Source organism: Propithecus coquereli, unplaced genomic scaffold (genome assembly GCF_000956105.1).
Source record: "Propithecus coquereli isolate 6110/MARCELLA unplaced genomic scaffold, Pcoq_1.0 Scaffold202, whole genome shotgun sequence".
Taxonomy (NCBI): domain Eukaryota; kingdom Metazoa; phylum Chordata; class Mammalia; order Primates; family Indriidae; genus Propithecus; species Propithecus coquereli.
In genome coordinates, this window is record NW_012145190.1 from 1543555 (window position 1) to 1563667 (window position 20113).

Genomic DNA, 20113 nt, shown 5'->3' on the forward strand with positions numbered 1-20113 from the left:
TATTATTTGGCAATAAAAATAAATGAGCTATCAAGCCACAAAAACACACAGAGGAACTTGAATTACATATTTCTAAGTGAAAGAAGCCAGTCTGAAAAGGTTACAAACGATAAGACCCAATTATACAATGTTCTGGAAGAGGCAAAGCTATAAGGATCAGTGATTTCCAGGGTTCAGGGATTCAGGGAGGGATTAAGTAGGGGAAGCATAGATTTTAGGGTGATTAAAGTATTCTGTACGATAAAACCCATAGAATTTTACAGCACAGAGAGTAAACCTTAATATATAGAAATAAAAAACTCATTTAGGAGGTCAAGGAATCAAATAACATGATGTTTGAGATATCCCTCTTGCCCTAATAACCTATAAAAACAGTGAATATTATCCTCTGAATTTCAGGACACATATGACAGTTTTAGTAGTATGAAGATTTGGGGAATTTTAAAATATTTTGTTTGAGATCATTTCTACTCAAGCATTTAGCTCCTAAGTTAACATTAACTATAGCTCCAAGTTTGATTGCACCACGCATTTTTCTAAGCACTTACTTTCCATATGTCAGATATTGGGGATAATGAGATGAACAAGTTTTGGCTCCTGCCCTGTAGCAAATGAATTTAGGGAATGATAATGGAAGAAAAAAAATCAATGGTTACATGACTTTCAGTGTCACAAAACTGACTGTTACTAAATCTTATCATTCCTCACATTGCTTGACTTTAAAAGAGGGGTCATAGTCCACCTCATTGCGTTGTTAGGAATAATTTCTAAATGTGCTTAGAAAAATGCCCAGCACATAGGAAATGATCAATAATATTATTATTATTTTTGAAATTGACCATTTTGAATTTAGAAAACTTACATCACTGGCTATGGAATAACAACTCCATAGGCAATTCTTTAAAGCTAATAAACAGACCTAATTCTCACAAGTCTTCAATCCTCATCACTCATCATTTCTACATCCGTCTGGCTCATAAATACTTTTTCATACCATGGTTTATATCTTTGCTTAATATCAAGGAGGATGGATGCCATAAGAGAGCCAAACTCAATGACACTACTAATGCCTTTTTCATAGGTATAAGCGAAGCCGGCAGTGTGCACGGCCACCAACGAACCTTTTGAATCAAACACTGGGGATCCAGAAGCCCCAAAGTAAAAAGAGGTGTCATAGGTAATCACATCAGCGTTGTCAGCTATTTTCTTGAAACTTCTCTGAGTGAACATATGGATATGCTGCACACCCTCTGCTTTTCTAGCCTGAATGTGTTGCTGACATTTCTCTTCTCTCTGATCCTGAGAGATTACAGCACAAGCATCATGATGCTTTTCCTTTCCATATGGATGGCCAACAATATGTATCAACCCACTAAGGGGTACAGGAGTGACTCCATGATGTAGTCCCGCAGGTACTTCTTGTCCATTTTCCTTCAACTTCAGGACAGCATAGTCAAGAGTTTTATCAGATATCTCAAACCAAGGTTCAACGAAAAAGCAGTTCTTTTCTTTCTCTGAGGATTCCATATAACCAAATGTCACCCTGACACACTGACCAATTATGGCTGCCCACTTACTTGGCTCTATTCCTTCTCCCACAATGTCATTTATTACATGCCGACAAGTTAAAATGAATAAGCCTTTAAAAACAAAGCAGGTGGCAGAACCCATAATTCCATTGTTGTCCCAGAATATGTACCCAACTGACTTACCGAGATGTCCAAGAAGTTCTACTATTTTCATCGGAGTAGAGTTTTTTGTTACTTTCCCAAAACTTGTCTTATGCAATTTAAATAATGACGTTTTCCCCTTTCTTTTTTTCATTTTTTCCTTGAAATTTTCTCTGATTTTTTCACTTTCTTTTTTCAAACAGGGGTACTGGTCTGCAATGTATTCTCTAAACACAGAGGTGTTTCTTTCCGCCGACTCAGAATTCTCAGCAGCTGCTGCCCTGGGATCCATTCTTTTCATAACCTTAACCTGAAAGAGCTTGCCCTCTAATTCATCGACTGGCTGGGTGCTTTCTAAAATGGTGTCCAGGTTTTCAATGAGTTTCCAATCATCCGTCTCCAAACAGGAAAGGAATCTGCCATCCTTGCACAGAGCATCCTTGATGGTTTCTCCTTTGAAAGCATAGATGCAGAGTTTGTACCCTTCTTTGTGAAGTTGCCCACATTTAACGATCTTTTTCTTGTACTTTCCAGCTCCAATTGCGTGAATGTAAAATTTGACACACTCAGTAGATGATACCTCGTCACGCCGGCCAAATAGTTGGTTACTTTCTTTCTGATTATTTTTACTTTGGGCAAATGTAATTACCACCTGGCAGCTTTTAGGAAAACAACTGAGGGGCATTCCAAGGTTGATGAATCCTTCAATTCCTTCTTTGCCACATACCAGCATTTCTCTGCCTTGGTGAGTTTCTGTCTCTTCTCTGACAGCCTCAAGAGTGTTGAGAGCCATGTATAAGCAATCTTTCTCACTCCCTATGAGCGTATATTTCATTTTTTTGTTTTTCCTCTGGTTTATATCCAAAGTAACATTAATCGTCTTATTTGGGGGCATGGTCTGGTCTTCTGGATTTTTCTTAGGTGAACGGAATCTTTGAGCCTTGGTGTTAGTTATATCTCTTGGACCTCCTTTAGATTTCATCTTCATTGGAGAAGTACTGCAATTACTCTCTTGTTCTTTGGGGACCTAGAAGCAATGTTAGATATTTTAAAACTCCAAATGCAACCCTAGTCTTTTGTTTTTCTTTTTAGTATGAAATTCACAAAGTTTCTCTGGGAAACTCAGAACCGATCAAAGTGAGTAGAATTAAATCAGTATTTGACTTGGGATCCAAAATAAAAGCTGAGCTACCTGTCACATCAGTCGAATAAGCTCTTGATATCACTACACGGGCAAATTTTTCCAAGAAATATGAGGGAAGAAACACAACTTTTTTTCCAGATGCATCAAAAACAGAGATTCTTGACTCTACTATGTCTATCTGAAATAGTGTCATTTCAGGTCTTGTTTACTATTTTCAGCTATATAATTTTTATATTTTCTGAGCATAATAATGGATCATACCAAAAAATTTGTTCTTAAAATACTGAATTCAGCAAGAATGAGTTACCATGATTTATCAGGCATTAAATATTTTTAAAAATCCCCATCATTATTTAACTAATCATTTAGTCATAATAATGTAGTTTTCTAATAATAAATACTTTGAGTCACCCAGCATATATCATAGAAAGAGCTCAAATTATTTCCTCTGTTACATCTATTAATCTCAAAATTCTATAAAATGAGGGGGAACAAATATGGCTTATCTGATGGAGTCTTTTTGACGGAGAAACTAAGACACAAAGTTTTTCTTGTAAGTGCCCTTTTTAGAGACACATAATAACCAAAAAACAAAGTGAGTACCAGAATTCCAAATCCTAGTCCCATATTTTTTCCATTAGACTTCTGTATATATTATTTTTTGTAAATGTTGTATCCATGCATTCCATTTTTATAGGGCATTATCTTAAGAACTAGGGGATGTGGGGAGGAATTAAATAAGGAGGATGAATCAAGTAGCAGAAACTGAATGAAAAATTAAGGGCATGATTCCTATGTCTAAAAGATACATTTGTCCCAAGTCATATTATCATAGCATGGGTATCAACAGACATGGGTTCGTATGCCAGCAATGCCCCTTACTGGTAATGAGAATAACAATGCCAGGAATGTTGTAAAGATTAAGTGTAACATCACTGTGTGACAATGCTTAGCACAATGATTGGCACGTGATAAGTTAATTTTGTTCTCCTTTTTTGTAATAATACTAATATTCTGGATCAAAAAAAATAAACAAAAAAAGCTAAGGTAATAGAAATTTACTCTGGGCATACATACAAACTCTTAAAGAACATTCTTTCAGTCCAATGCTGTCAGAAACACCCTTGCCATGCACCCTATTGGAGCACTATAATAGACTCCCAACTTATTAAAATGACTCTTGGGTAGATATGGACATTTTTGAAAGGGGAAAAGGGATAGTATATAGTTATTTGTTCACTCTGTCATGGAGTAGGATAGAGAAAAACAGAACTAGACTTGGATATTCTAGATACTTGGATGTTCTAGTTTTCTAAACCAGGACAAATAAAACAATTTGAAGGGCCAGGTGTGGTAGTTCATGTTTGTCCTAGCATTTCAGGAGGCCAAGGCAGGAGGATCGCTTGAGGCCAGGAGTTTGAGACCAGCCTGAGCAAGAGCATGACCCCGTCTCCATAAAAAATAGAAAAAATATTAGCCAGGAATGGTGGTGTGTGCTTCTAGTCCCAGCTACTCGGAAGGCTGAAGCAGGATCACTTGAGCCCAGGAGTTTGAGGCTGCAGTGAGTATGATGCCACCACTGCACTCTAGCCTGGGCAACAGAGTGACCCTGTCTCAAAGAAAAAAAAAAAAAAAAAAGAAAACAAGGTGAAGAATTTTAAGTTGCATTCTCAAATGCTTACTGTTCTTCTTAATAAGTTAAAGGAAACAAGAAAAAATCAAACAACCCTATCAAAAATTGGGAAAAGGACATGAACAGAAATTTTTCCAAAGAAGACAGAATAATGGCCAAAAAACATGAAAAAATGCTCAACATCTCTAATCATCAGGGAAATGCAAATTAAAACCACAATGAGAAATCACTTATCTCCAGTGAGACTGGCCTTTATCAAAAAGTCCCAAAACAATAAATGTTGGCGTGGATGCGGAGAGATAGGAACACTCATACACTGCTGGTGGGACTGCAAACTAGTACAACCTCTGTGGAAAGCAATATGGAGATACCTTAAAGAAATACAAATAGAAGTACCATTTGATCCAGCAACCCCATTACTGGGCATCTACCCAAAAGAACAAATGATACTCTATAAGAAAGACACCTGCACCCGAATGTTTATAGCAGCACAATTCACAATTGCAAAGATGTGGAAACAACCCAAGTGTCCATCAATACATGAGTGGACTAATAAAATGTGGTATATGTATACCATGGAGTACTATTCAGCTTTAAGAAACAGTGGTGATATAGCACCTCTTGTATTCTCCTGGATAGAGCTGGAACACATTCTACTAAGTGAAGTATCCCAAGAATGGAAAAACAAGCACCACATGTACTCACCATCAAATTGGTATTAACTGATCAACACATAAGTGCACGTATAAGAATAACATCTATTGGATGTCGGGCAGGGGGGGAGGGGGGAGGAGGGAGGAGGGGACGGGTATATGCATACACAAAGAGTGCAATGTGCACCATCCGCGGGATGGACACACTTGAAACTCGGACTTGGGAAGGGAGGGGGGGCAAGAGCAACATACGTAACCTAAACATCTGTACCCCCATAATATGCTGAAATAAAAAAAAAAAAGAAAAAGAATAAGTTAAAGGAGCATTTTAAACTCAGAAGAAATACTATGATTTGATATGGCACAGAGCTTGATTAGTAGAAAAAGCCCTGACTACATGTCAGTAAACATACTTCCAAGTCTTCACTTTACTCCTGCTTTAAGCAACAGTTCATTTCTCTTCTCTCCTCCTCATAAACAAATTGAGGATGGCAAAATCTTCCCTGCCTGCCTAACAAGGTTATGGTAAGAATAAATATATAAAAATTGTTTAAAAAGGGTAAAGCACTATTCAAATGTAGGTTGGTATCATGGTTGAATAGATTAGCCACATTTGGAATGGTATGTATTTTCACGCTATGAAACACCTTTAATTTTGTTTTTATTTCATAGTTTAGTGTAATATATTGTATTTGATTTTTACAGTTATTCAAGAAATATTACAATAGCTTTTTATTAAAGGATTCCTTGATATGGCTGAGATTTGTATTACAACTCCCTTCCCTGCAGCCACCCCCCCAAACTAGAAAAGATAAAATACATGAGAAAGATTTTAACTTATTCAATATTCCCAACACACAATGAGGTAAGCTGTTGGCAGAAAGAGCTATAAAACCCAATGCCAAGGGTGGCTAAGGCTAATATCAGTATACAAACAACCCCCTGTGTATCTGTGGGTTTCCCATCTGTAGATTTAACCAACGGCAGATCAAAAATATTTGGGAAAAAAATGGATAACTGTGTTTATAGTAAACACATATAGATTTCTGTTTCTTGTCATTATTCCCTAAATAATATAGTAGTATAACAACTGTTTATATAGCAGTTTACCTTGTATTAGGTAGTTTAATTAATCTAGAGATGATTTAAAGTCTACAAAAGAATGTGCATAGGTTATACACAAATACTAAGCCATTTTATGTTAAATATAAAGGACTTTAAGCATCCATGGATTTTGGTATCCGGAGGGGTCCTGGAAACAATCCCCCATGAACACTGAGGGACAACTGTATTCCATAAATAGAATTTACAGACATACCTGAGGAAAATAGTGGTCGATTTTCTTATTACACTTTGCATCAAACCGGGTCTCCGATCTGCGCTTCTTACTGCTCATGATGAATTGAAGATGAATAGATTGGTTCAGCTGAGACACTAATTTCAAAAAGGTTCAAGTTATAGCAGTTTCTTCATAGACATCATTAATTATGCAGAGGAAAAGATTAACTCTCATGTCCCACCTTTTCCCCTGAGCTCCAGCCTCACTCTCTCTGGAGATGTTAGCTTAGCAAGTAGATAGTTTATTCACCAAGGGTAATCACCCCAACACTAAAAGCTCTCTTTTACACAAAACTACTTGTCAGACACTATACTAAGCACTTTACAGAAATTATCTCTAATTGCTAATCCCCACAGGTTCCATGGAAAGTGGGTATATGTACATTTTGCAGATGGGAAAAGTATAGGTTAGAGAAGGTAGGTGATCTGCCCAAGGCCAGAGCTACATGGCAGAGCTAGAATTCACATACAAGTATTAATACCCTACAGAAGAGTTTGCAGTCGGAGAATTCAAAAAGCTGTTCTGTTTACATTGATGTTAAATTCTGGTCTGCATTTAAGATGGAGATGGCAAGGGATGGTAAATGACAGGCAAATGGGTGGGAAAAGAACTGGACAGTACCATGATGACAAAATAAATTTGGAATGAGACTTCAAAAAGAAATCTGGAATGTCTGCCAGAGGTTGATAGGGAGGAACGTGAGTGGCTGCATTAAGTTTTTTGTTTAGAGGGGTATTTTTCCCTCTATCTTTCCTCTCATGTCTCCTTAGAAGAGAATGAACAATTTAAATAAAATAGTAAAATCTCCAATAGAGATAAATACCAGTAGAAGGACGAATAGCACTGGGGGCAGCAGCCATATCTGTCTTCAGTACCTCAACATCTAAAACAATGTCCGGCACGTGGCAGGCCCTCAATATAGACACATTTATAAAGATACATTCACGGAGGGAACGGAGTAGGCATATGATGTACTATGCCCTGTTCTAAGTGCTTTTCATAAACTACCTCATGCAATTCTTACAACCCTATAAGATAGGGATTATTGTCCCATTTGGATTTTAGATTATAGTCCCACAAGATAAAGAACTTGAACAGAGATGTTAAACTTTTCCTTAAGGTCATGGCACTCCAGGGAGTGTACTTTTGAGACTTTTCATTATGAACATTTGTAACATAAAAAAAATAGAAAATGGTATAATGAACCTCCACATACTTATCTAGTTAATTATGGCTCAAGTTTTTTTGCAAACTTACATCATCTTTTTATTCAACTAGATTATTTTACAATTAAAGGCATCGTGACGTTTTAACCCTATCACTTTCCATACCTCAAAATTAAGGACTTTTTCTTATATAATCACAATACTAACTTATTCACACCAAGATCCAAGTGAGGGACACAAGTTGTCTTGAATTATGTCTTTTAAGACTCTTTTATCCTAGAAAAAGAACTGATTTGTTGAAGTGAACAGAGAAGTTGTTTCTATAGGATGTTCACCCTCCTGGGTTGCTTCTTCACATTGTTGTTTAACCGATGTTCTATCCCCTGTATTTCTTGTCAAGTAGAAGTTATCTACAGACTATGTTCATTCCCCTAACCCTTCCACTATGGAACAGGACCCCTGGCTGTCTCATTTACTGGTAATGAGCTACTAAGGAAATCCATTACCCTCCGAGCCTTAGGCTCCTCTTTGTAAAAAGAGGCAATGATTCTAAATAAGATAATGAATATCACAGTCCTATCTCAATGTCAGTATTTATAGACCATCTGAGTTCAAATATCAAGTCACCACATACTAGCTACATGACCTTGGGCATATTAATTAACTACTCATTGCCTCATTATTCTCACCCTTAATGGGAGTGGTGATAGAATCAACCTCCATTTAAGTGAAGATTGAAAAATGTAATCCGTGTAGAGCCTTTAGAACAGTGCCTTGGCATGTGATAGGCTGCCCAATAAATATCACGCTGCTGATATTTATCAATATCAACACACTAACCACAGGGATACTTTTTAAACAGCAGGGAACCTAGGAAAACAAAAATAGATACATCACTGAACAACTGGACTATGCTGTAAGATCCTTGAAGACAACAATTGCCCAACAATTAAGAAAGTTTGGGAGTTCCCTGTGTCTTTCACGATGTCTCATCTAATGTAGTCTGGGAGAGGGCGCAGGTGCTTCAGGAGTGACTAACAGACACAGGCTAACAAAGGAAATGAAAGTGGGCTGGAGGAAACATGCAATTTGTAGGCCACTGGCTTGTACTGGAGCAGTCACACTGGAAAGGGGCAAGAGGTTAAGAAAACCCCCCAATATTTTTCCCCTTTCCACATTGTTTCCAGTATCCAAACTGAACCATGTTGTATTAAAATATAAAATGTCCTTAGCTATCCTATTCCAACCTCTGTCTTATAGTTGAAAGTCAATGTTCTACTTACTTTGACTTCCTACAGGAAAGAGATAAAGCAATACAGCCTGTCCCGAGTCCCATCTCCAGTCCACCTGGCAACTCCCCTTTGGAATTTCTGTCTTTCTCAATCTCTCTTTCCCACCTTCTCTCTCTCTCCCTCCTTCCTTTCTTCCCTTTTCTCTCTTCCCTCTCTCTCTCCTTCAGGCTTTCCTGAGTCAAGGATCAATGGTGACCCTAAACCTTATCCAAGCCCAACACCCACCTCATCCAAGCCCACCACCTAGCTCCCATAAGCACAAGAAGTGGCCACTGAAATAAAACCCGTGCCTTCCTTGTCCCCTAGATGGGCAGTGCTGTCAGGCCCTGGCCTCCAGGACCCCAGCCCCTTCCCCTTCCAGCCCAGGAAGGCTCCAGCACCAGCACCCACCCCGCCTAGCACCAGAGCACCAGGGCACTCACCAACGGGGCTTCGCGCCTTGACCACCGCCAGCACTCGGGCTCGAATTCAGCGCCCAATGCAGGTCTAGCTCTTAATGGAGGAAGTGAAGGACTCCAGAGCTCTGCAGGAAACACAGCTAGTCTGGCCAGGGAGAGCACGCCCATGTTAGCCAACATCCAGATTGAGCAGGAAAGGGCGGAAGTGGGGCTCAGGGTTCCTTTTGCTTCTGGGACCTGTGGTCTGGCAGGCCAATTGCTCACCTTCTTTCACTTTCATATGGCCAGGCCTTTCTTCCTGCCTGAACATTCCACCCCCCTCTCCTCACCGCCGTCTCTCACTTCTTTGCCTCTTTGGACAGCGGGGGATGCCAGGAGACTGGCTGTTCCCGGGCTCAGGTAGCTCCAGAGCAGAAGTAGGTGACACTGTTTATGCAGACAGCCCCACCAGTCTGAAACAAAACCTTCCGAACTTCTTGGTCCCCAGGGCCAGCTTGAGAAACTGACTTCCAGGACCCTGTTCTCTTCCCTGTGAACTTCTTCTCTTACACAAGTACATCAAAAAATGACAAGGACAGAGACAAATTGTACTGTTTCTAGTAATAAGGAAGATTTTCAACAAGCATAAAAGCTTTTAAAAATCTGATCAGATAATCAAAAGGATCCCTAGAAAGTTTCTTTACTCCTAAGGACAAAATAAACTCAGCGCTTGGGCAGCTTAACAAAAAGAAAATGAAGGTCGATCTAAGGCAAGATCTACTTTTCCCACCTTTGAGGTCAGAGAGTCCCTGAAAAGGAGGCTGGAGGGAACACGTGGGACACACTGAGTTGAGGGTGTTCCTCTTGCTGGGGCCTCCTAGAATGTCAAATGTTGGCTCCCAAAAAACCATTAAAACAACCTGTTAATAAGACAAAGCTAAGTTTGTTGCTCACTGAGGTAATGGAAAACAATAACATTTACTTTTACATTGGCTCTCTCTCTCTCTCTCTCTGTCTCTCCTTTTAAACCTTTTCAGGGACAACACTCAGTCCCCTTTTCAAGAGCAACAGCAACTGAGTGTACAGGTTTTTTCCACTCTCTCCCCACCAGCCTGACGTTTTTCTGCACCCCGCTGCTGCCACTGCATCCTGCCAAAACTCCACGTCACCCCAGAACCCAAGGGGTAACTCACCTGTAGGCGAGCCCCTCCCAAACCAAGCCATCACTCGCCTGCACTTGCCCCTGGGGAAACTTTCCCTCCAGCCCCTGGAATCCTTGCACTTTGGAGACTGAACCCGCCTGGGGAACGGTGACTCCGGCATATGGACAGAGAGATCCTGGGTTCTCTTTTTCCCAGGGACAGCAACTTGCCTGTTGCAGAAGCCGATTGTCCGCGCTCGGGCCACCAAGTGGAGCAGCGGGAAAGAGCGAGTGGAAAGGCCGAGCCAGGGCAACGCGCCCACCCACTCTCCCTCCCTACGAGCTCCTCCTTTTTGTCGCCAGCAGGACCTTACCTCACCACCTCGCTGCCCACTGACGGTAATGCCAGCTTCTGATGGCTGGGTTCCCCTAGTCCTGCGTATTTATGGTAAAAGGTCCGGGTCGCGGCTAGGCGGGGCCGATCCGGACTGGAGAGGGCGCGGGAATTCGAAAGGCCGGAGTGCGACCAACCGGGAGGATGGAGGCGGGGCCACCGCGGCAGCTCGTGACCCGCGCGCGCGGGAACATGGCTGTTACCGCCTGGAGAGCTTTGCTGGGGGAAGGCGCGCAGGCGCCAGTCTGGGGCCTGCAGTATGTCGCTTGCTCCCGTGCACAGGAGGCGCTGAGTGGGGATGAGGGGGCTTGGAGATTTGGGCGCTTCCCGGGGGACAGCATCCCCAGTAGGAGGAATAGACACCCCCCCCCAAACTGTGACAATCAGGAAGAAATCACGGATGCAGGCAGAGTGAACGCCCTTACCATAAATCAATTTCTCCAAAAGTGCATCAATATGTGCAGATGTTTACAATCCTGACGAAGGTGGTAGGGACTCCAGTAACATGCATCTCAAAGCGTATGTTCAAAGAAGATGGGAAAAGGCTCACAAGGCGGGCTGCTCTTTAAGGACCTACATTCTGAGCACATGTGCAAGTATTTAATGCTGTGTTGGAGGAGATTGTGGTCACAGAGGTGACAACTTTTATGAAATTTATATGATATATATAAAGTGATAGGGTGGAAAAATGTGTTGGTAACTACACTACATGGGGGAATTTTGAGAAACTCTCCTTAATGTACATACAATAAACCCAGAGTAGCTAAAATCACTGCTTCATCTTCTGTGGGTTCCCTGGAGTTTGGACAGAGTAACCTTTAAAAAAAGATATGAATGCTGACACTTTTCCTCTGGGAGTCACTTTTGGAATCTGTCCTCTTCTGTATTCAGGAAGGATAATCTCAGCTAGTATCTGAATTCCAAACAAGAGCAGCAATAGGTCTCTTACTCTGGAGGCAATTATAGGACATTATTGTGGACGATCTTTTGTCACTTTAAACTTGAGCGAAGTTAACAGCTTTTGCAGGCACTAGGCTGCAAGCACCCATGCAGGACAGGATGTGGTTAGTCAGAAATCATAGATTCAACAGGATGTGGTGAGATAGTCAAAATTCATAAATTGTGGTAGCTCTGTGGGGCAAGAGGGAAAGAGTGTCTGAAACCCCCACCAAAAACTGCGGAGTTTACTGACAACGTCAGAACCTATGGTTTAATTCAACATATATTTACTTAATGTTTACCATGCACAAGACATTGTGCTTGGTGCTATGGGGGTAAAAATTTATCAAGACACAGTCCCTGCTGTGAATGGAGGTGTAATGTTACCCAGACTGAAATAAACCTTGCTTAAGCTAAAAAAAAAAAAGGGGAACAACAACCAAGAAAACCCCAAACTGTACAAAAGCTTCACCACTCACGGTCATTCCTAGAATCTTCAGCGGGTTCTATACCCCTGAGAGTAGTATGCAGTGATTGCCACTGAATCAGCATTTGGCTGATTCTTTTTTCATTGTGGGTTCTGGAGCTGTAATCATCTCAATGACAGTAAGAGATGATGAGGAATCCTGGGGTTCAAATTGCCCAACCACCTGAGAACACTGTTTTGGAGAGCTATCCTGGGGACTCCACTGAACAGCAGCCTGCCATTGGAGCTGACTTGTTAGTACTTGGTATGCTTTTGAGATGTTGCCTGGAAATTAAGAAAAGAATCTCAAAAAGCTATGAAGAAGAGTGACATTTTCCTGCCAGGAATAAGCACTGGTGTGTTGAAGCCACTGAATTTTTTGTAAAGGTATTATGGAGTAAGACCTGTGATGATAGCATAAGACAAGTGGTTAATCAACTGAGAATGTGTTTGTGCAGATGTGAGGCATTTTCTATGGCTTTTTCATTTCTCTCTCTCTTTATTTTCCTTCCTTCCTTCTTTCTTTTCTTTTTGCCCCTTTTACATTTCAGTGTATAAGCAAATAGTGATGTAATAGACAGTAGGCTTAACAACACTTTCTAAAACATGGATGTTAAGAATTCAACATACTGGTAAAATTTGTTTCCAATCTACAGGGTTTTCATTTTTGTTTTTGAAAAAAGCTCTCTCTGTTGCCCAGGCAAGAGTCCAGTGTTGTCATCATAGCTCACTGCACCCTCAAACTCCTGGTTTCCAATGCTCCTCCCTCTTAGGCCTCCCAAAGCATTGGGATTACAGGCATGAGTCACTGAGCCCCACCCAATCTACAAATTAAGATTTATTAGAAAGCTTATTCAAATGATTTTGATAGACTGAAATATTAGTGCAAAAGAATAAAAGGTTATTATTACCAAGGATATAAAATGTGTTCCTACAACTAAATCTACTATGTAGCAAGATATCTATTATTCTTTCTGAAATCTTTATGTAATTTTGTATAATTTTAATCATATTTATTTTAAAAACATTTCTGGTTTGACAAATTGTGCGGTGGCTTATTGGAGAAAAAGTATAAAATAACAACTAATTCTCAAATCTTATATATAAGCAATGAAATATATTTTGGCTTTAGGTATTAGGAAAATAACCGTTTTTTTTTTTTTTTTGGATCAAAGATTACCATCATGTTTTTTCTTCAGTTTTCTACATCTTTGCCATTTTCTTAATTTACATTACTAACTAAAGTTCCCTACTTTAAAAAAAGGTGTAAGTTTGACATTTATTTTTTTGTAGCAACCTTTGGCTCTTGTTTTTTCTTTAAATTTCAGGCAAAATGAAGTCTTAATTTCAAATTACAAAATATAGCTTGTAAGATCTAAACTAAATAAAATTCACTCTCAGGACTACAAACAGGTTTTGAAAAGCTACATTAATCATTAAACTTATTTATTAAGTCTACCAGTTTCTTCTTTTAGAGACCAGAGTTTTTATAATTATAATGAAGTTGCTATTCTCTAAACATGGCCTTGTCAATGTTTCATTTAGCACGCTATTTCTTAATTCTTAGACTAGGTCTATGGACAAATCTTTTCCAGCATAGCTCCAAATGTTTTTTTCTTCTACATTTAATCATTCAATTTGCCGTCAGTAAGTAGCTTTTTTTTTCTTTTTTTCTTTTTCCTTGAAAACTCCTTCCTTGATGGGAAGAAATTACTTTCTACATGCAGGATCAAATATAAAGGTAACAGCATGGGTTGAATTTTCATTCACACACGTATAACACATTTTTATTTCTTGCCTCTTGCTTTTATGTAGTTGCACCGTTAAAAGCAGAATGGATTTAACACAGATTCATTCTTACATATAATTCCTGACTTTTTTATTCTGCTACAGAAATGAAATCTGTCATTATACTCAAAGCTTATACTCTTATCTGATTTTTTGGAAAATATCTAAAAATAATGCTATTGTGGCTTTTCATAGGTTTGTAGTCCATAAACATTAATTCTAATCAAGCCCTCATTTTTATGAATAATTTTATTATGGGAAACACATCAACAATAATACACATGGGTATAATTATTCTGTGATAACTGGTTTGTTTGGAGAATATTTATCATCATTCTTCAATATGATACCCTGGCTAAAAAAGTCATAATTTGATAATGTACCTGTAAGAAATTACATATAATAACATATGTAAAAGTGTAACCTCATCCACATTCTTTAACAAGGCCTTCTTATAGGAAAAGATTATACCATGCATGAAGATGCCTTGTTTTCTATTATTACTCCAGAGTTTATTTTAAAAGCCATAACTGCTTTGTAAAAAAATAAAGAAAATATCAAATACACAAAAAACACAGGTTCATCATACTCTACACAAAGTTTCTTTTTTTGTTTCTTTAACTTATTCTTAATTATTGAAAGCATTGTAAATAAATACTTGTATCATAAAACAAGATGTGTGATCGGGTTAAAAGTGCCACTGTTACTGGTATATAGATTTTTCTTATGACTTCTTTTATAGTACTTAAAAGGTGGGGAGGTGGTGATGTGATTACGCAGCAAAGCCTAGCTTGTCCATTTGACTACTTTTATTAACCTGGTTAAGACTTACGTCTGCCCAGGGAACGAGTAGGCAGTGCGTACAGGGAAATGACATCTGGGACAGAATTGCTTTGAGCTGCTTTCTGAGCTTAGCATTTACACTTGCCAGTTTCGTTTAGGAGTCTTGATAACTCTGTGAGGAGGTGACATTGTCTTCTCCATTTCACAAAAGAGTTTAGCAAATAATTGCCACGAAACATTCTTTTTTTTTTTTTTTTTTTGAGACAGAGTCTCACTCTTTTGCCCGGGCTAGAGTGAGTGCCGTGGCGTCAGCCTAGCTCACAGCAACCTCAAACTCCTGGGCTCAAGCAATCCTCCTGCCTCAGCCTCCCAAGTAGCTGGGACCACAGGCATGCGCCACCATGCCCGGCTAATTTTTTCTATATATTTTTAGTTGTCCGATTAATTTCTTTCTATTTTTAGTAGAGACGGGGTCTTGCTCTTGCTCAGGCTGGTTTCGAACTCCTGAGCTCAAACAATCCGCCCACCTCGGCCTCCCAGAGAGCTAGGATTACACGTAAGCCACCGCGCCCGGCCGACGAAACATTCTGATGAGGATTTGTACTCCCATTTAAAACTAGAAGCCAAATTGTCTCTAATATTTAACTGCGAAAAGGCACAGTGGCTCACCTCTTCCTACATCCTTTCGTTCCCCCATTCACCCAATCATTTATTGAGTGCATACATCTGCAGTGACAATTTACAAGACCCAGTGCTGCATTCTGCCAAGGTAAAATGTTAAGAGTTCTGTTCTCAAATAGGGAAGATAGAAAAGGCACACAAATAAAATCATTTCCAACATGGTGTCATTCATTTAAAACACATGTTAATTCCTACTTTGTGGCAGGTATTGTGCTGGATATCAGGGATACAGAGATGAGTGAATATGGTTCTCACACTCATGGAACCAGAGAAGTTTAATGCAATATTGTATCTAAGAATAGTGCTTGTCCAGGACACACCTTATAGCCCATCAGATATATGACAATGCACACACATTCTACATTAAATTTATACTTGTTTTCTGTTTTTGAAAGTTCTTGAAGAAATGGAAGGAGAAGCTGATGTGGGAAATTTTTCTTTAATCTTCACTCTTCCCTGTATACACCTTTACCGGGTGCCTTTGCAGTTCCTCCCCGTGCTGTCAGTGCCAGACTTGGCTTTGTGACTTGCTTTGGACAGTGGGATGTGTCAACAGATAGGACCAACGCTGTGCTGAGCAGGACACCGAAAACCATCGGGTCTTTCTGTTTGCCTCTTGGGGTTCCCTCATGACTGTGAAAAGAACATGCCCCTACCAGCACTACCTCATTAGGTGGCGCAAGGCTTAATGAGGTCGTCTGTGTGATGATCCACGAAACGTATCTGTCGCGAATGCTCCATAAATGGTAGGTAGCCTTTGTCATTGTTACTACTCTTATTAGTACCATGTTACTCTGTTTTGGTGTATACTTCTCTAGAAGGTTGCACATGATGTTTGGGTTTTGGATAAATATTGGCAAATTACTCTCCCAGCAGCAGGAAGAGATGATGTTCATTTCAACTTAAGATCCAAAGTGTTGCGAGATCAAGATTCCTAAGAGTCAGATCACAGAGACTCCAGCTCCGCCCAAGACCAGGAAGGCAGAGAACCTAAGAAGCTTCCGCTAAGGCTCCGAAGGGCGCTGCCCGCCCTAGCCCAACTCCATAGGCTCCAAGGAGGAGGCTGCTGGCAGGCTGGGGCCTGTCTCCTTCCAGAAGGGCAAAACCCACCGCCCCCGCTTAGTTGCAGCCTGAGGCCCGGGCTCCGGGACAGCGAGGACAAGCAGGGTGGAGTGATCTGGAGTGGCCTCCGCCCTTCCTCGTACAACAGGACTCAGAAACCTGCCCCGCTCTTCTCCAGGCCCCGCCGGCCGACCTGTCCCTCGTTGATCCTCCCGGGGCGCCCGCGGTGCTTCTGGACTCTCAGCTCCTGAAATGAGACCAGCGTGGGCAGCCGCTTTGCAGGGCAGGCCCCGGGCCGCCAGCGAACGCCCTAAGAACCTCGCCCGGCACGGAAGTCTCTTCACGACGGTTGGAGTGCCGCGTGCGGCCAGCAGATGGCGCTAGAGGATAAGCCTGCGGGAACGGCTTGGGGAGGGCGGAGCCGGGGGAGGGATCGATACACCTCCTGCCCAATGGTAGCGCGAAATGGAGATGGTTTATCCAATCCGCAGTTCTCTGGGGCGGAGCTTGAGCCCTTTTAGAAACTGCTTTTCCCTTGCTCAGACAGTATTGGGGAGAAGGGAGTGATTTGCCGAGGTGTAAAGTTGGGGAGGTGAGGGTTCACTTCCATGTGCTCCTCTGAGATCCAGCTGTTGGTCTCTCAAGGAGCTAGAACTGAGGTTGGCTGAGCCTGATGGGGCGGCCTCACCTTTTTGGGCTAACAAGGTCTCAAATGGTCTTTCTCTGCCTTACTAATGTTATCCTGGATTATTGTGAAAACGCAGAGGGGTTCTTGGGGCAGGGCTAAGGAGTCAGCTTTTGTTAATTTAGCTGCCAAGTACGAGGGCTGTCCTGAAAGTATCCCGCAATGTAGTATGAAAAATAGTATTAATATTAACAATGGCTGGATACTTTCCGGACAGCCACGTGTTTCTGGCTTTGAAAAGGAGACAGCAGGTTGGACCCTTAAATATATTTGTTATATATTTTTTCTTGTAGGCCAATATATTACATAATAGGAAGTTTAATTTCCTATCTTTCGGTTTTTCTCCCTAGCCTTTTTATAGCAAAAAGAATAGCAAAAGCACCCTGCAATTTGCTTAGTCATTGCAGCAATTGATTTACTTAATTAAAGCCCAGCAATTAACTTACCTACCGGCCTCCTCCCTTGCTGGTCATTGAAGTAGTTGAATCACATGACTGGACTGACTGGAATCGTTAGCCAGAGATCATTCTGAGTGGCTGTCTTTGAGTTTTGTTTTAATTGTATAACAGATCCTCACAAAAAACAACAACAGAACGGGCAAACAAGAACGTGCAGAAAGCATTGTATTCTGTTCAAAGAGGGTGGATCCTCATGTCATGTCACCAGCAAGGCACGGACTAGCCTCTGATGTCCTCTTCTTGGCTGCCTTGGTGAAGCTGGATGCAGCCTGTGAGGATCATGCAGCAAAGAGAGAAACGAAGTGCTGGAGGAGACCCACCCCTGGGGCCTCACCGTCAGCTGTTGTGTGTGGTTCCAATCAAGTATGGGATAGCTGTCACTCATCTTCCATTGATCTATGTCTCAGACCTATAAACCTGAAGTAGTTTTTATTCAGTCTTTTTGGGGGAAGTTTTATGTGTGTGCCAGACATAATGTTAAGCATTGAAGATACCAAGATAAATGTAACATTGTCCTCACCATTCATTAAGTTACAATCTAGTAGGTAAGAAGGACAAATGAAGAGTTATATGTCCTATAAGACAGGAATGAACAGGATGCAGAGGTAGCACAGAGAAGGCTCCAGGGATGCTGGCACAGAGGTGGTGACACTTGAGATAGAGATCCCAAATTCAGATGTGTCTGCTGTCAAATAACCCTAGGGTCTAGGCATCTGATTCTTCAACACCCCAGTGATGAATTGTAGCTAAAGTTTAGGTCGAGAATTAATCTTAATATTAGCACTTGGAACCACCATGTGTCTGGCCCATCTGGTGGGACCCATCTTTGGTTCAGAGGGATGGAGGAAATATCTTTTAGGATTAGGGCCAAGAGGGGCAGGTTTTATTTGCATACTATTTATAAGAATATTTGAGCATCTGATTTACCCAACATTAGAAGCTTCTGTGAATAATTTGCAGCAGAGATTTATTTGCAGCAGTGGGATCAGGTGATTAGATTAGAAATCTTTAATGCATGTGGTAAGGAGGAATACTGGGCTCCAGCATTTGACAAGAGGAACTGTGATTTTATGATAATGTCTAGAGATATAATTTTGCTTAAAGTTATGCCTCAACTTTGGTTGTGCAATTGTTTCTTTTAGTTTCAATAAGTCTGAATACAGGAAATGTCAATCTACATGGTAGAGAAAAAAGTGAATCTAATGCTGAGAGTAGGTCCTCAATGCCCTATTACTTGGGTAGTAAGAAAGAAGGTCCATCTCTTCAATAAGCACTATGGGCCCTTGATGTGCTTTTAGGTAAATAATTATAGTATGGATCTCGAATTTCTCAATGAATAATTTCTCTGAGTCAGATTTATGGTTTGTGCACAACTAAGAGACTATCACATATTTGGACAGTCCAACCAGTTGCTAGTTGTCAAAGGAGAGTACATCACTCAGGGTTCAGTGCAGGTAAAAGAGATTTAATGCAAAGGATTATATGCTAGAAATCTCTAGGATGATAAGAGCAGTGGAATTCAGGAAGGCAACATTGGAATCACTGAGTCCAAGAACACACCCTCTTCGCTGTAATCCAGGAATCAGGAAGCTGAATTAAGAAATTTACCACCACAAATTCCTCTCCACACCATCAGAGTGAAAGAGTAGACGCTGCAACACTGCTTCTGGCTGCTACTGGTACCGCTGCAGCTACTTCTGGATACCCATGAAGCTAATGGCTAAACACTCACATTGAATGTGGCCAACACTACTGTCTCTAGACACTCACTTTTCCATGACCTAGTTTGCCAAAAGATGACACAGCAGAAAAATGCTTCCATTTTACTTCCACCTTCCAAATAACATCTATTTGGAGGAACCTGATTTACATTCAGAATCTTAGTGCAAATTAGTCTGAGATATTTAACTTTTAGCTTTCCAGACTCTGAGCATGAGAGTGGGGATGGAGAGGAAGCAGGCCTCTCTTCATAGCTGCCAGAGAAGGGTTAACAGTTCTTGCTGTAGTAGAGGAAAGAAGTGCAATTTCTACTGTCATTTGCAAGAGAGGCTGATGTCACAGGTGGCATGGAAGAGAAGAAATGAAGATTACCAAAGAATTTTGGATTTTTCAGGAGCAACACGTGTTATTTTCCTTAAGTTTAAAGGTGTATTTCCCCATTATCTGTTGGGCAGAAAACAAGAACCACCATGCCAGTAACAAAGATGTATCATCCTAGACATTTAGAATGGTAAATACCAAATTCTTTGTAAGTGTATAAGTGAGCTAAGCATTTTAGTTGAGGACTGAAATTGTTTCCAATAAAAAGAAAAAACAATTGGGAGAAAAAATCAGTATTTATTGGAGCTCTAATATGTGTTTTGAACATCCATATAATTCTCTAAAAGTTTTCTAATTAAGAAAGAATTTTCATTATACTTAAAGGAAACAGCCCTCAACACT

The 20113-nt window shown here is 40.6% G+C and overlaps 1 protein-coding gene across 1 annotated transcript; it reads right to left on the reverse strand.

Annotated features, from left to right (window-relative positions):
* Positions 1–936: 936 nt before the first annotated feature.
* On the reverse strand, positions 937–9328 carry FAM111A (family with sequence similarity 111, member A). The gene is made up of 3 exons (XM_012643907.1): positions 9320–9328; positions 6419–6534; positions 937–2697 (listed from the first exon to the last, which is right to left on the reverse strand). Exons 2-3 carry the CDS (start codon positions 6494–6496, stop codon positions 937–939), a joined length of 1839 nt encoding a protein of 612 aa, XP_012499361.1. The 5' UTR covers positions 6497–6534; positions 9320–9328.
* Positions 9329–20113: the final 10785 nt, after the last annotated feature.